The 12,740-nt window shown below is 42.1% G+C and overlaps 1 protein-coding gene across 4 annotated transcripts in view; it reads right to left on the reverse strand.

The window, feature by feature from the left end:
• prdm10 (PR domain containing 10) overlaps nucleotides 1-12,740 on the reverse strand; it is a 236,734-nt gene that overhangs the window by 107,184 nt on the left and 116,810 nt on the right. For all 4 annotated transcript variants that reach the window (XM_043676952.1, XM_043676953.1, XM_043676951.1 and 1 more), the window contains exon 10: nucleotides 9,440-9,557. In XM_043676952.1, the coding sequence (XP_043532887.1) occupies nucleotides 9,440-9,557 (118 nt within the window). The remainder of the gene's footprint in view (nucleotides 1-9,439; nucleotides 9,558-12,740) is intronic.

Here is a 12,740-nt window from a genome sequence, read left to right on the forward strand (position 1 = left end):
TGGGAGCATGGGGATTCCAACCGGGGTTTACAGACGGCACTAGATGCCACTTTTAAACTCTGGGTATCTCATGTTTAGGGGATCTATTTAAAGATGGGGTCCTGATGTCTTTTGAACAGCTGCGTCAGAAATTTGGATTACCTAATGGAGACTTCTTTCGATACTTCCAAATTTGAGATTATATATAGAAGAAGACTACGTTATTAGATAGTCCTTATAAATCAGATAGAGAATATAGAGTACTACGACCAATGGGGGTATCTTCCGTCAGTACAATTTATCATTTACTACATGATGAAGTATTGGGAGATATGGACAATCTGCTTAAAACATGGGATCAGGATTTGGGACTAGAAATCTCTATAGAAACGTGGAATGACATTTGGGAAAACGCCAGATGAATCACCATCTGTAACAGAACTCAGGCTATCCAACTGAAGATACTTCATAGGGCCCATATAGCATGGATCGATTGGCAAAATTTAAGGCAGGAGCATCTCCAATGTGTCCCAAATGTAAAATAGAGGTGGGCACTCTTGTACATTGCCTATGGACCTGTCATAAGATCCGTAGATACTGGACTAAAGTAGCAAGTACCCTGACAGAAATTTTAGGAACGGAAATTAAAGTGGACCCTGTATCTCTCCTTTTGGGCTTTTCGAACTTACCCTCCCTGGATATGCACGGGAAGAGATTATTTTCTATTCTCTCTTTCCGTGCAAGGAAAAATATTTCAGTAAACTGGGTGGCTGAGGGCCCCCCAGGACTTTCAAATTGGCACAGATTAATTATGGAATGTATTCCCCTTGACTTCCTTACAAATATGGTGCACCAAAAGACCGAATTATTTCATAAAATATGGCAGCCCTTCTTGAATTATATGAATACAGATATTTCGGCTATCCTAACAAGGGCTTTTATTTAATTGAGATTACGAACCTGCCTGGTCCTTGGGAGAGGAATCCCGCATGAATACGGGTTTTGTTACATTTGATGTTACACATTCCGAGCATGTATCTCACTACCCAATTTCTATGTTATCCATTGTTTTTTTTTCCTTTCTCTTATTTGAATAATGTAAGTGAGTTAATTATACACTCTGGTTAGTTGTAGGTTAGATTAGTAGTTAGTTGAGTTTTGTTTTCTTTTCTTTCTTTTGTTAAATTTTGGTTATTATTTATTTAAGATTTAATTGTATATCAATGTTTGCACTTGAGAGTTTTGTTTATTTTTGTAAACTTGTAAAAATGTTAAACTTCCAATAAAAATATCTATACAAAAAAAACTCCAAGTGTGGCCTCATCAACGTCCTGTACACTACAACATAACTTCCTAACTTCTATATTCATTACCCTGACTGATGAAGGCCAGTGTGCCAAAGGCCTTCTCCACTGCCCTTTGTTTGACAGCCATCTCTCCCAAAAGGCAATCATCAATAAGGACAGGCAACAGCGGATCAGCTGCATTAGCTCATGGAGGCAAATTCAACAGTCTCTTTGGATGCTTGAGGCTGGACACTCCAAGGGTTGCAGGTTGAGAATTGACCCATTCCATCACATGAAGGTCACTACAGAAATTTGGGATCAAATAGATATCACATTCAAATCAAGGAATAGCCAAAGATCATATATTAGGCAGGGAAATAGTGAAATTTGTGGTCCTGCCTTTTCAATCCTCCTTGGACGTGATAATTAAATCAGAGGATAGCTCCTTTTTTTGAAGTTCTTACCATCACACAATCATTTCACCCTACACGAGATCAACACATGGCGAAATGCACTGGACACAGCAGGCAAGTCTGCAAATCCTGACAACATCTGATGATAATTAGAAAGAATTGTGCTCCGGAATTTGCCACACAAGCTGTCCCAGTTCGTGACAACTCGGCTATCCTCCCAGCAATGTGGATACTTGCTTGGGAAAATCCTGTGCACAAAAAGCAGGACAAATCCATACCCCATCAGTAAAGAGAAAGAAGGCATTGTCCACAGTGCTATTAAGCACCACTCATTCAGCAATAATCTGATCAATGATGCTTGGTTTAGATTTCATCAGGGCCACTCGGCTCTTGACCTCATTTCAGCTTCAGTTCAAACATGAAACAAAAGCTGAACTCAATGGATGAGTCAGAGCCTTTGACATCAAGATGACGATTAACCCAATGCAGTATCAAGGACCCAGAAAAACTGAAGTAAATAGGAATCGGGGGAAAATCTGTCCACTGGTCAAGTTACGTTATACATAAAGGAAGATATGCTTGTTCAAGGTCAATTATCTCAGTCTCAGGAAATCATTGTAGGAGTTCTTTCGGGCAATGTCCAAGGCTCAACCATCTTCAACTACTTCATCAATGATCTGTCCTCCATCATCAGGTCAGACATGTAGGATGCTCACTGATAACTTCACAATATTCAAAATCATTTGTAACTTATGCACTGAAGCAGTCCATGCCAAAGGGAGCAGTTCCTGGACAAAATCCAGTCTTTACCTAATAAGTGGCAAGTAATATTTGCACCACACAAGTAAAAGGCATTGAGAAGAGAGTGAATATGACAACCTCCAGTATCTTTAAAAAACATTGCTATCTTTGAATACCTAGCATCAACATCCAAAGTGTTATTATTGACCAAAAACAAACTGGATCAGCCAAATTTCTTTTTAATTCACTCATGAGATGTAGACATCACAAGCTGGGCCAGCACTTATTGCCTGTCCCTGGTTGCCCTTAAGTAAGTGGTGGTGATCTGCACCTTGGACTACTGTAAGTAGACCTAGCATGCTGTTAGGGAGGAAGACAGAGAGTAAAGAACAGGACAGCACAGGAAAAGGCCCTTTGGCCCTCCAAGCCTGCACTGATAGTTTTAGTATGAAAGTGCAAAATGTGTCTTCACTGACAGGATCCATATCCCTCTATTTCCTTCCTATTCATGTATTCATCCATGTGCTTCTTCAATGCTGGCATTGTGTCTGCTTCCACCACTTCCTTTGGCAGTGCAGTCAGGCACTCACCACCCTTAATGTGAATTATAAACACACAAAGGGATTGAACAAATGTGCGCCCATCAAACATTTATTGAAGCAGTAACAAGCATGGCTTCCAGGAAATCCAGGAATTTGACCCAATAACACTTAAGGAACAGCAGTATAGTTCCAATTCAGGAGGATGTAGGGAACCTGCAAGTGATGATGTTCTCACGTGTTGTGTAATTGGCAGACTGATTGCCAGGATCGATTAATAATTCTTCTATTGTGTCATACAACTACAGAATAGCAGGGAGAAAGTGAGGACTGCAGATGCTGGAGATCAGAGTTTAAAAATGTGTTGCTGGAAAAGCGCAGCAGGTCAGGCAGCATCGAAGGAACAGGAAAATCGACATTTCGGGCATAAGCCCTTCTACAGAATAGCACTAAATGAAATATATGGATCATTACTATATGCTCTCTAAGAACTTCTATGATTATGATGGGGTTTGGTACAAGTTAGGTATTGCTACCACTGGAGCTACTGACATAATTGAGAAACCTCGATTATTCAGCACTTGATTGTCCGAATTTCGGATTATCTGGCAAGATCGCAATGTCCTGATGCCTGGCTAACTTGCGTTATCCGACATTCGATGAACTGAATGAAATTCTCTACATCCATGTCCTTCGAATAATCGAGCTTCCTCTGTATTAGTAAAGTTGCATAAGAAGGATATGAATGGATGAGAGATAGTTCATTTAAGTTCATGTTAGTGAAATGCAGGCCATATCAGGCTATGATTGAAGAAATGACAACATGAATATCTAGGAATTATATTGCAAATAAATTTTAAATTGAGATCTAGAGAATAACTGTTCAAGTATTCCTTAGAAAAGTGGTTCAGAAAATTGAAGCTTATGGCATAAAGGTGGCAAAGATTCTTGCAGGATTAAAACTGAGATGATCAAAACAAATAGCATTAACTGCTTCGGAATTCACAAAAGAGACAGGATATAACGTATTTATGAATGGAAAATACATCCAGGAAGACACACACAAAAGGAGAGACAAACACAGAGGGAGAACATAGAACAGTACAGCACAGTACAGGACCTTCGGCCCTCGACGTTGTGCCGGCCTTTTATCCTACTCTAAGATCAGACTAACCAACATACCCTTCATTGTACTATCTTCCATGTGCCTATCCAATAGTTGCTTAAATGTCCCTAATGTATCTGACTCGACTACGACTGCTGGCAGTGCATTCCACGCACCCACCACTCTGTGTAAAGAACCTACCTCTGACATCTCCCCTAAACCTTCCTCCAATCATCCTAAAATTCTGCCCCCTCGTGATAGCCATTTCTGCCCTGGGACAAAGTCTTTGACTATCCACTCTATCTATGCCTCTCATCAGCTTGTATGCCTCTATCAAGTCACCTTACATTCTTCATTACTCCAGTGTGAAAAGCCTTAGCTCCCTCAACCCTTTCTTCATAAGACATTCTCTCCAGTCCAGGCAGCATCCCGGTAAATCTCTTCTGCACTCTCTCTAAAAAGCTTCCACATCCTTCCTATAATGAAGCAACCTAGTGTGGTCTAACCAGGGTATTATAGAGCTGCAGCATAACCTTGACGCTCTTAAACTCAATCCCCCTACTAATGAAAGCCAACACACCATACACATTTTTGACAATCCTATCAACTTGGGTGGCGACTTTTGAGGGACATATGGACATAGACCCCGAGATCCCTCTGTTCCTCCACACTACCAAGAATCACGACTTTAACCCTGTAATCTGCATTCAAATTCAACCCTCCAAAATGAATCACTTCACACTTTTCTAGGTTGAACTCAGTCAGCCACTTATCAGCCCAGCTCTGCATCCTGTCAATGTCCCGTCGCAATCTCCAACAGCCCTTCACGTTAATCACCACTCCACCAACCATTGTGTCATCGACAAATTTACTAACCCACCCTTCCACTTCCTTATCCAAGTCTTCTATAAAAATCACAAAGAGAAGAGGTCCCAGAACCGATCCTTGTGGACCACGACTGGTCACCGAGCTCCAGACTGAATACTTTCCATCTACCACCACCCTCTGTCTTCTTTGGGCCAGTCAATTCTGTAGCCAGACAGACACATTTCCAGGTATCCCAAGCCACCTTACTTTTACCTTGCTAAAATCCATGTATAGAGGAATCTCAATTATCCGAACATTAATTATCTGAATTTAGGATTATCTGAACAAGGTTGCAAGGTCCTGATGCTTGGCTAAACTGTGTTATTTGGTTATCTGAATAAAATACTCCCTGCCCATGCCGATCGGATAATTGAGGTTCCTTTGTGCACCACATCCACTGCTCTACCTTCATCAATGTGTTTTGGCACATCCTCAAAGAATTCAATAAGGTTTGTGAGACATGACCTGCCTCTCACAAAGCCATGCTGACTATCTCTAATCAAACTATGGTTTTCCAAATAATCATGAATCCTATCTCTCAGAATCCTCACCAATACTTTACCTACCATGGATGTGAGACTGGCTGATCTGTAATTCCCAGGATTATCCCTATTGAAGATTTTCCTTTCTTGAACAAGTGAATAACAATTTCAAAACTCCAATATTCTGGCACTACTCCAATGGACAGTGAGGATGCAAAGTTCATCGCCAAAGGTGCAGCAATCTCTTCCCTCGATTCCTGTAGTAGCCTTGGGTATATCCCAGCTGGCCCAGGGGATTTTCAAAATTTTCAGCACACCCTCCATCTTGACATCAACCTGTTTGAGCATGGCAATCTGTTTCATGCTGTCCTCAGAAACATCATGGCCCCTCTCAGTACTGAATACTGAAGTAATGTACTCATTAGGGACCTCCCCTACCTCCTCTGACTCCAGGTGCAAGTTCCCTCCATTATCTCTGACTGACCCTACCCTCACTCTGGCCAACCTCTTGTTCCTCACCTAAGTACAGAATACCTTAGGATTTTCCTTAATCTTACCTGCTGAAGCCTTTTCATGCTCCCTTCTAGCTCTCTGAAATCCATTCTTCAGTTCCTTCCTGCCTACCTTGTAACCCTCAAGAGCCCTGTCTGATCCTTGCCTCCTCAAACCTCCTTTTCCTCTTGACTAGATATTCCACATTCCTTGTCATCCAAGGTTCTTCCAACTTATCATCCCTTCCTTGCCATAGTGGGACAAACCTGTCCAGCACTATCAACAAGGGCTTCCTAAACAACCATAATTCAGTTACGTTTAATTTAGCAATGGAAGGGGATAGGTACATGCCACAGGGCAAGAATTATAGATGGGGGAGGAGCAATTATAATGCAATTAGGCAAGACTTAAGATGCATAGAATGGGATAGCAAAATGCAGAGGGCGAGGACAATTGAAATGTGGAGCTGATTTAAGGGACAGATATTGCATGTCCTTGATTGGTATGTCCCTGTCAGGCAGGAAGCAAGTGAAAAGATAAGGGAACCGTGGTTTACTAAAGAAATTGTATCTCTTGTTAAGCAGAGGAGGGAGGCTTATGTGGCGTTGAGACGAGATGGGTTAGGTGAGGCGATGGAGAGTTACAGATTAGCAAGGAAGGATTTAAAGAAAGAGAGTTAAGAAGAGCAAGGAGAGGACATGAGCAGTCTTTAGCAGGTAGAATAAAGGAGAACCCTAAAGCTTTCTATAGGTACGTGAGGAATAAAAGGATGACTAGGGTAGGCCAGTCAAAGGCAGAAGTGGGAAGTTGTATGCGGAACCTGTGGAGATCAGAGAGGTGATAAACAAATATTTCTCATCTGGTTTCATTCAGGAAAAGGAGAATATTGTAGAGGAGAAGACTGAGATATGTGCTATTAGACCTGTAAGGATTGAGGTGAGTAAGAAGGTGGTGTTCTCAATTAGTGAAAGTAGACAAGTCCCCGGGTCGTACGGGATTTATCCGAGGATTCTTTGGGAAGCTAGGGAGGAGATGATCTTGATCTATGGTCTTGATCTTTGAGTCATCATTGTCTACGTGTTTAGTATCAGAGGACTGGAGAATTGCAAATGTTATGCTCGTGTTTAAGAAGGGCAGCAAGATGACCCTGGTAATTATAGACCAGTGAGCCTTGTACCTGTTGTAGGAAACATTTTGGAAAGAATTATAAGAGATAGGATTTATAATCATATAGAAAGCATCAATATGATTGCAGATAGTCAACATGGTTTTGTCAAGGGCAAGTCGTGTCTCAGAAACCTCATTGAGTTTTTTGAGAAGGTGACCAAGCATGTGGATTAGGGTAGGGCAGTTGACGTGATGTACATTGACTTCAGTAAAGCCTTTGAGAAGGTTCCACATGGTAGGCTGTTGGAGAAAATGCAGAGGCATGGTTTTGAGGGTGATTTAGCAGTTTGGATTGGAAACTGGCTTTCTGTAAGAAGGCAGTGAGTGGTGGTTGATGGAAAACATGGGTGGAACAGTAGCACAGTGTTTAACACTGCTGCCTCACAGCGCCAGAGACCTGGGTTCAATTCCCACCTCAGGCAACTGTCTGTGTGGGGTTTGCACATTCTCCCAGTGTCTGCGTAGGTTTCCTCCCACAGTCCAAAGAAAATGTGCAGGTTAGGCGAATTGGCCATGCTAAATTTCCCGTAGTGTTAGGTGAAGGGGTAAATGTAGGGGAATGGGTCTGGGTGGGTTGCTCTTCGGAGGGTCGGTGTGGACTTGTTGGGCCGAAGGGCCTGTTTCCACACTGTAAGTAAGTAATCTAATATTCAGCCTGGAGTCCAGTTACTCGTGGTGTGCCACAAGGATCTGTTTTGGGACCACTGCTGTGAATCGTTTTTATAAATGACTTGGACACAGGCATAGGTGGATGGGTTAGTTAGTGGATGGTGTTGTGGACAGTGTGGAAGAATGTTGCAGGTTGCAGGGGGACTTGGATAAACTGTAGAATTGGGCTGATAGGTGGCAAATGGAGTTCAATACAGATAAATGTGAGGTGATTCACTTTGGGAAGAATAACAGGAAGGCAGATCACTGGGTAAATGCAAAGATTCTTGGTAGTGTGGATGTGCATAGGGATCTTGGAGTCCATGTACATAGATCCCTAAAAGTTGCCACCCAGGTTGGTGGTGCTGTTAAGAAGGCGTACGATGTGTTAGGCTTTTTTGGTCGAGGGATTGAGTTCTGGGGCCATGATGTCATGCTGTAACTATACAAAACGTTAGTGCAGCCGCACTTGAAATATTGTGTACAGTTCTGGTCACCCCATTACAGGAAGGATGTGGAAGTATTGGAAAAGGTGCAGAGGAGATTTACTAAGATGCTGCCTGGTCTGGAGGGAAAGTCTTATGAGAAAAGGCTGAGAGACTTGGGTCTGTTCTCATTAAAGAGAAGAAGGCTAAGAGGGGATTTGATGGAGACATACAAGGTGATCAAAGGATTATGATTTGGAGATATCGGTGTTGGATTGGGATGTACAAAGTTAAAAATCACACAACACTAGGTTATAGTCCAACAGATTTAATTGGAAGTCATTTTCCTAGGATGATGATGTCAGCTTGTATGAGGGGGCATAGCTACAAATTGAGGGGTGATAGATTTAAGACAGGTGTCAGAGGCAGGTCCTTTACTCAGAGAGTGGTAAGGGCATGGAATGCCCTGCTTGCCAATGTAATTAACTCAGCCACACTGGCAGCATTTAAACAATCCCTGCATAAGTACATTGCTGATGATGGGATAGTGTAGGGAGAGGCTTAGATTAGTTCACAGGTTGGCACAACATCAAGGGCCGATGGGCCTGTTCTATGCGCTAACCTCCACATTTCTGTCATGCATTTCCCCAAGAACATCTGTTCCCAGTTTACGTACCCCAGTTCCTGCCTAATAGCATTATAATTCCCTCTCCCCCAATTAAATACTTGCCAATGCCATCTGGTCCTATCCCTTTCCATGAGTAATATAAAGGTCAGGAAGTTGTGATCACGATCACCGAAATGCTCTCAGAGATCTGATACCTGGCATGGTTCGTTGCCAAGCACTAAATCCAATATGGCCTCCCCTCTAGTTGGCCTATCTACATATTGAGTCAGGAACCCTTCCTGGACACCTGACAAAAACTGTTCCATCCAAACTATTTAAATTAAGGAGGTTTCAATCAATATTAGGGAAGTTGAAGTCACCCATGACAACAATCCTGTTACTTCTGCACCTTTCCATAACCTGCCTCCCAATCTGCTCCTCTACGTCCCTGTTGCTATTGAAGGCTCTGTAGAAAACTCCCAATAAAGTGACTGCTCCTTTCCTGTTTCTGACTTCCACCCATACTGGTTCTGTAGACAAATGCTCCTTGATGATCTCCCTTTCTGTAACTGTGATACGATCCCTGATTAACAATGCCACTCCTCCACCTCTTTTGCCTCTCCCGTCTCCCCCTATTCCTACTGGGATGCATAAGATCTGAGGATTCCATATGCATTCATGGATGTACCTGCTGAAGAAATCCAACTTCTCATCATGCATGTTGAGATGTTGCTGGAGCTGTTCAGAGCTGGTGAAGCGACGGTTACACTCATAGCAAGGCCAGTTCTTTTCCTGGTCTCTCAGAACTGAGGAAGAAACAAACTTAGAAACTGTCAATCTGTCCACAAGAAAACTGCATTCATATTCTGCTCGACTATGGTGACTAATTCTCATTTTTCAGGAAGGTATATCACTTCACTGGGCATTGTATTAAATTTTAAAATAAGCTGTTGTCTTAAAAAACATGAACTCAGATTAAAACTGACTCAAGAAGAAATGTCGGAATGAAATACTTTTGTTGAATGGACAAAATCTCTCACTGGAAATAACCTGAAGGCTTTCTGCACGCTTACTTTCATCAGTTAGAGCACTGAGTATAGGAGTTGGGAAGTCTTGTTGCAACTGAAGAAAACATTGGTGAGGTCACATTTGGAATACTGCGGGCACTTCTGGTTGTGCTGCTAAGAAGGCATACGATGTGTTAGGCTTTATTAGTCGAGGGATTGAGTTCTGGGGCCATGATGTCATGCTGTAACTATACAAAATGTTAGTGCAGCCGCACTTGAAATATTGTGTATAGTTCTGGTCACCCCATTACAGGAAGGACGTGGAAGTATTGGAAAAGGTGCAGAGGAGATTTACTAAGATGTTGCCTGGTCTGGAGGGAAAGTCTTATGAGAGAAAGTCTTATGAGAAAGGATATTATTGAACTAGAATGAATACAGAAAAGATTTACTACGATGCTCCCTGGTCTGGAAGATTTTGAGTTATAAGAAGAGGTTGGATAGGCTGGGAATTTTCCCCTGAAGCGTAGGAGACCAAGGGGTGACCTTTTAGAGATCTATAAAATCATGAGGGGCATAAGTAAGGTAGATAGCCAACAGCTTTTTCCTGTGGTAGGGGAATGTAAAACTAGAGGGCAGAGGGTTTAAGATGAGAGGGGAGATACCAAAGGTCCAGAGGGGCACTCAGAGGATGGTGAGTGTCTGGGACAGGCTGCCAGAGGTAGTGGTGAAATTGAGTACAACTTCATCATTTAAGAAACATTTAATCAGGTACATGAATGGGATAGGTATGGAAGGATATGGACCAAACATAGGCAAAAGGGACTACTTTAATTGTGAAAACGAGGCGGCATGGGCAGGTTGAGTTGAAGGGCCTATTTCCATGTCTAAACCTCTACTCCTCTAGTAAGGAATAAATTAGACCAGTGACTGTTAGAGATCAGCACAGAATCTGGGTCAGTGTTGTCTGCTTGAGAGGATTTAACATAACGTATGGTTCTGAGGAAGGGTCACTGGAGTCGAAATGTTAACTCAGATTTCTCTTCACAGATGCTGCCAGACTTGCTGAACTTTTCTAGAAACTTCAGTTTTTGTTTCTGGTTTACAACATCCACAATTTTTTCATTTTTTTATTAAGAGGGTTTAAGTAAATCAGAACTCCTGGTGTCCATAAATCTTGAACATTTCTTGAAGAGCAACAAATAGCAGAGTATGACCGCTGTCAGATCTATCTCTAATTTCAGATTTGGGAATCTACTGAACCAAGTTGTTCAACTTCATCTAAACAATTATTACACTCTGTGCTGCATCAAGAATGCATAGATAGTTTGTAAAAGCCTGGGATGCTACTTGGAGAGCAGGTATTTAGAAGTTGAATCACAAAATTCGAGCCAGAAAGTGGGAAGGAAGTTGGTGCCTTTCAGAGATATTGCCAGGATCTAGTCCCCTAGAATTAGAATCATCTGAGACAGCAAGACCATTTTGAACAGATACTAATTGTAAAGTTTTGAAAGTTCTAAGCTCTATTGTTGAAGCAAGAGTCTTGTATTATTGATAATAATTAAAGATCTGTTATGAAACTTCGCTCCTTTTTGTTCAGAATTTCTTTTTTCAAGTTTTACTGATGTCAACAACACAAACATGGGTTTCATGGCTGGAATCAACAATGATTGGACTCACCAGTGAAATTTAACCACGTGGAAAGCAATCCTAAGGATCTTCAAATCACATGCATTTGTCAAGAATCTTAGTCACAAACCTCTGTGAACAGCATGTAACCTCCAAATAATTGGCAGAGAGCGTAGGCAGCAAGAGACAGTCATTGCTGAGAAGTTGTTGATACACTGGTCACGATATAAGCTCTTCTTATGTGGGGAAACCCAAAAATCCAAATATTTGCCCATGGTGTTAACAGAGGAATGACTTTAGAAGAGAATCCTGCTTTTTGTTAGCTATCTTTCAATTATTTTTGGGGTCTCCTGTTGCTTCTGGCAACGTCCGAGTCTGTCCATAAAAGAATACCTTTTCCATCAAACAATGGTTGCAGGTTGGGATCAATGCCAGATATAACCATGCAGCTCCATATAAAATACCAAAGATACCTTGGACTTCAGAGCAAGATTGTACGAGTTGTCCTCCTCTGCAAGTTGTATATATTACTGTAAACTCATGTTGTAAGTTTGCTCGCTGAGCCGGAAGGTTTGTTTTCAGATATTTCGTTCCCATGCTAGGTAAAATCATCAGTGAGCCTCTGGTGAAGCGCTGGTGTTATGTCCTGCTTTCTATTTCTGTGTCTTGGTCTCTAGTATAGGTATTATACGTAATACCTACACAGCATACTCAAGAAGAACAGGTACCCTCAACACTGTCTGCCGATTCCTATACAACATACCCAAACAAGCAGACACAGCGTGCTCAGAAACTCTGGCCACATTACCATACATCAACCACATCTCTGAAATGACTATCAGACTATTCTAACCCCTTGGCTTCATGGTAGCCCACAAATCTACCAACACACTGAAACAGCGACTGATGAACATAGAACATAGAACAATACAGCACAGAACAGGCCCTTCGGCCCACGATGTTGTGCCGAACATTTGTCCTAGCTTAGGCACCCATCCATGTACCTATCCAATTGCCGCTTAAAGGTCACCAAAGATTCTGACTCTACCACTCCCACAGGCAGCGCATTCCATGCCCCCACCACTCTCTGGGTAAAGAACCCACCCCTAACATCTCCCCTATACCTTCCACCCTTCACCTTAAATCTATGTCCCCTTGTAACACTCTGTTGTACCCGGGGAAAAAAGTTTCTGACTGTCTACTCTATCTATTCCTCTGATCATCTTAAAAACTTCTATCAAGTCACCCCTCATCCTTCGACGTTCCAACGAGAAAAGGCCTAGCACTCTCAAACTACCCTCGTACGACCTATTCTCCATTCCAGGCAACATCCTGGTAAACCTTCTCTGCACCCTC

Source organism: Chiloscyllium plagiosum, chromosome 35 (assembly GCF_004010195.1).
Source record: "Chiloscyllium plagiosum isolate BGI_BamShark_2017 chromosome 35, ASM401019v2, whole genome shotgun sequence".
NCBI lineage: Eukaryota > Metazoa > Chordata > Chondrichthyes > Orectolobiformes > Hemiscylliidae > Chiloscyllium > Chiloscyllium plagiosum.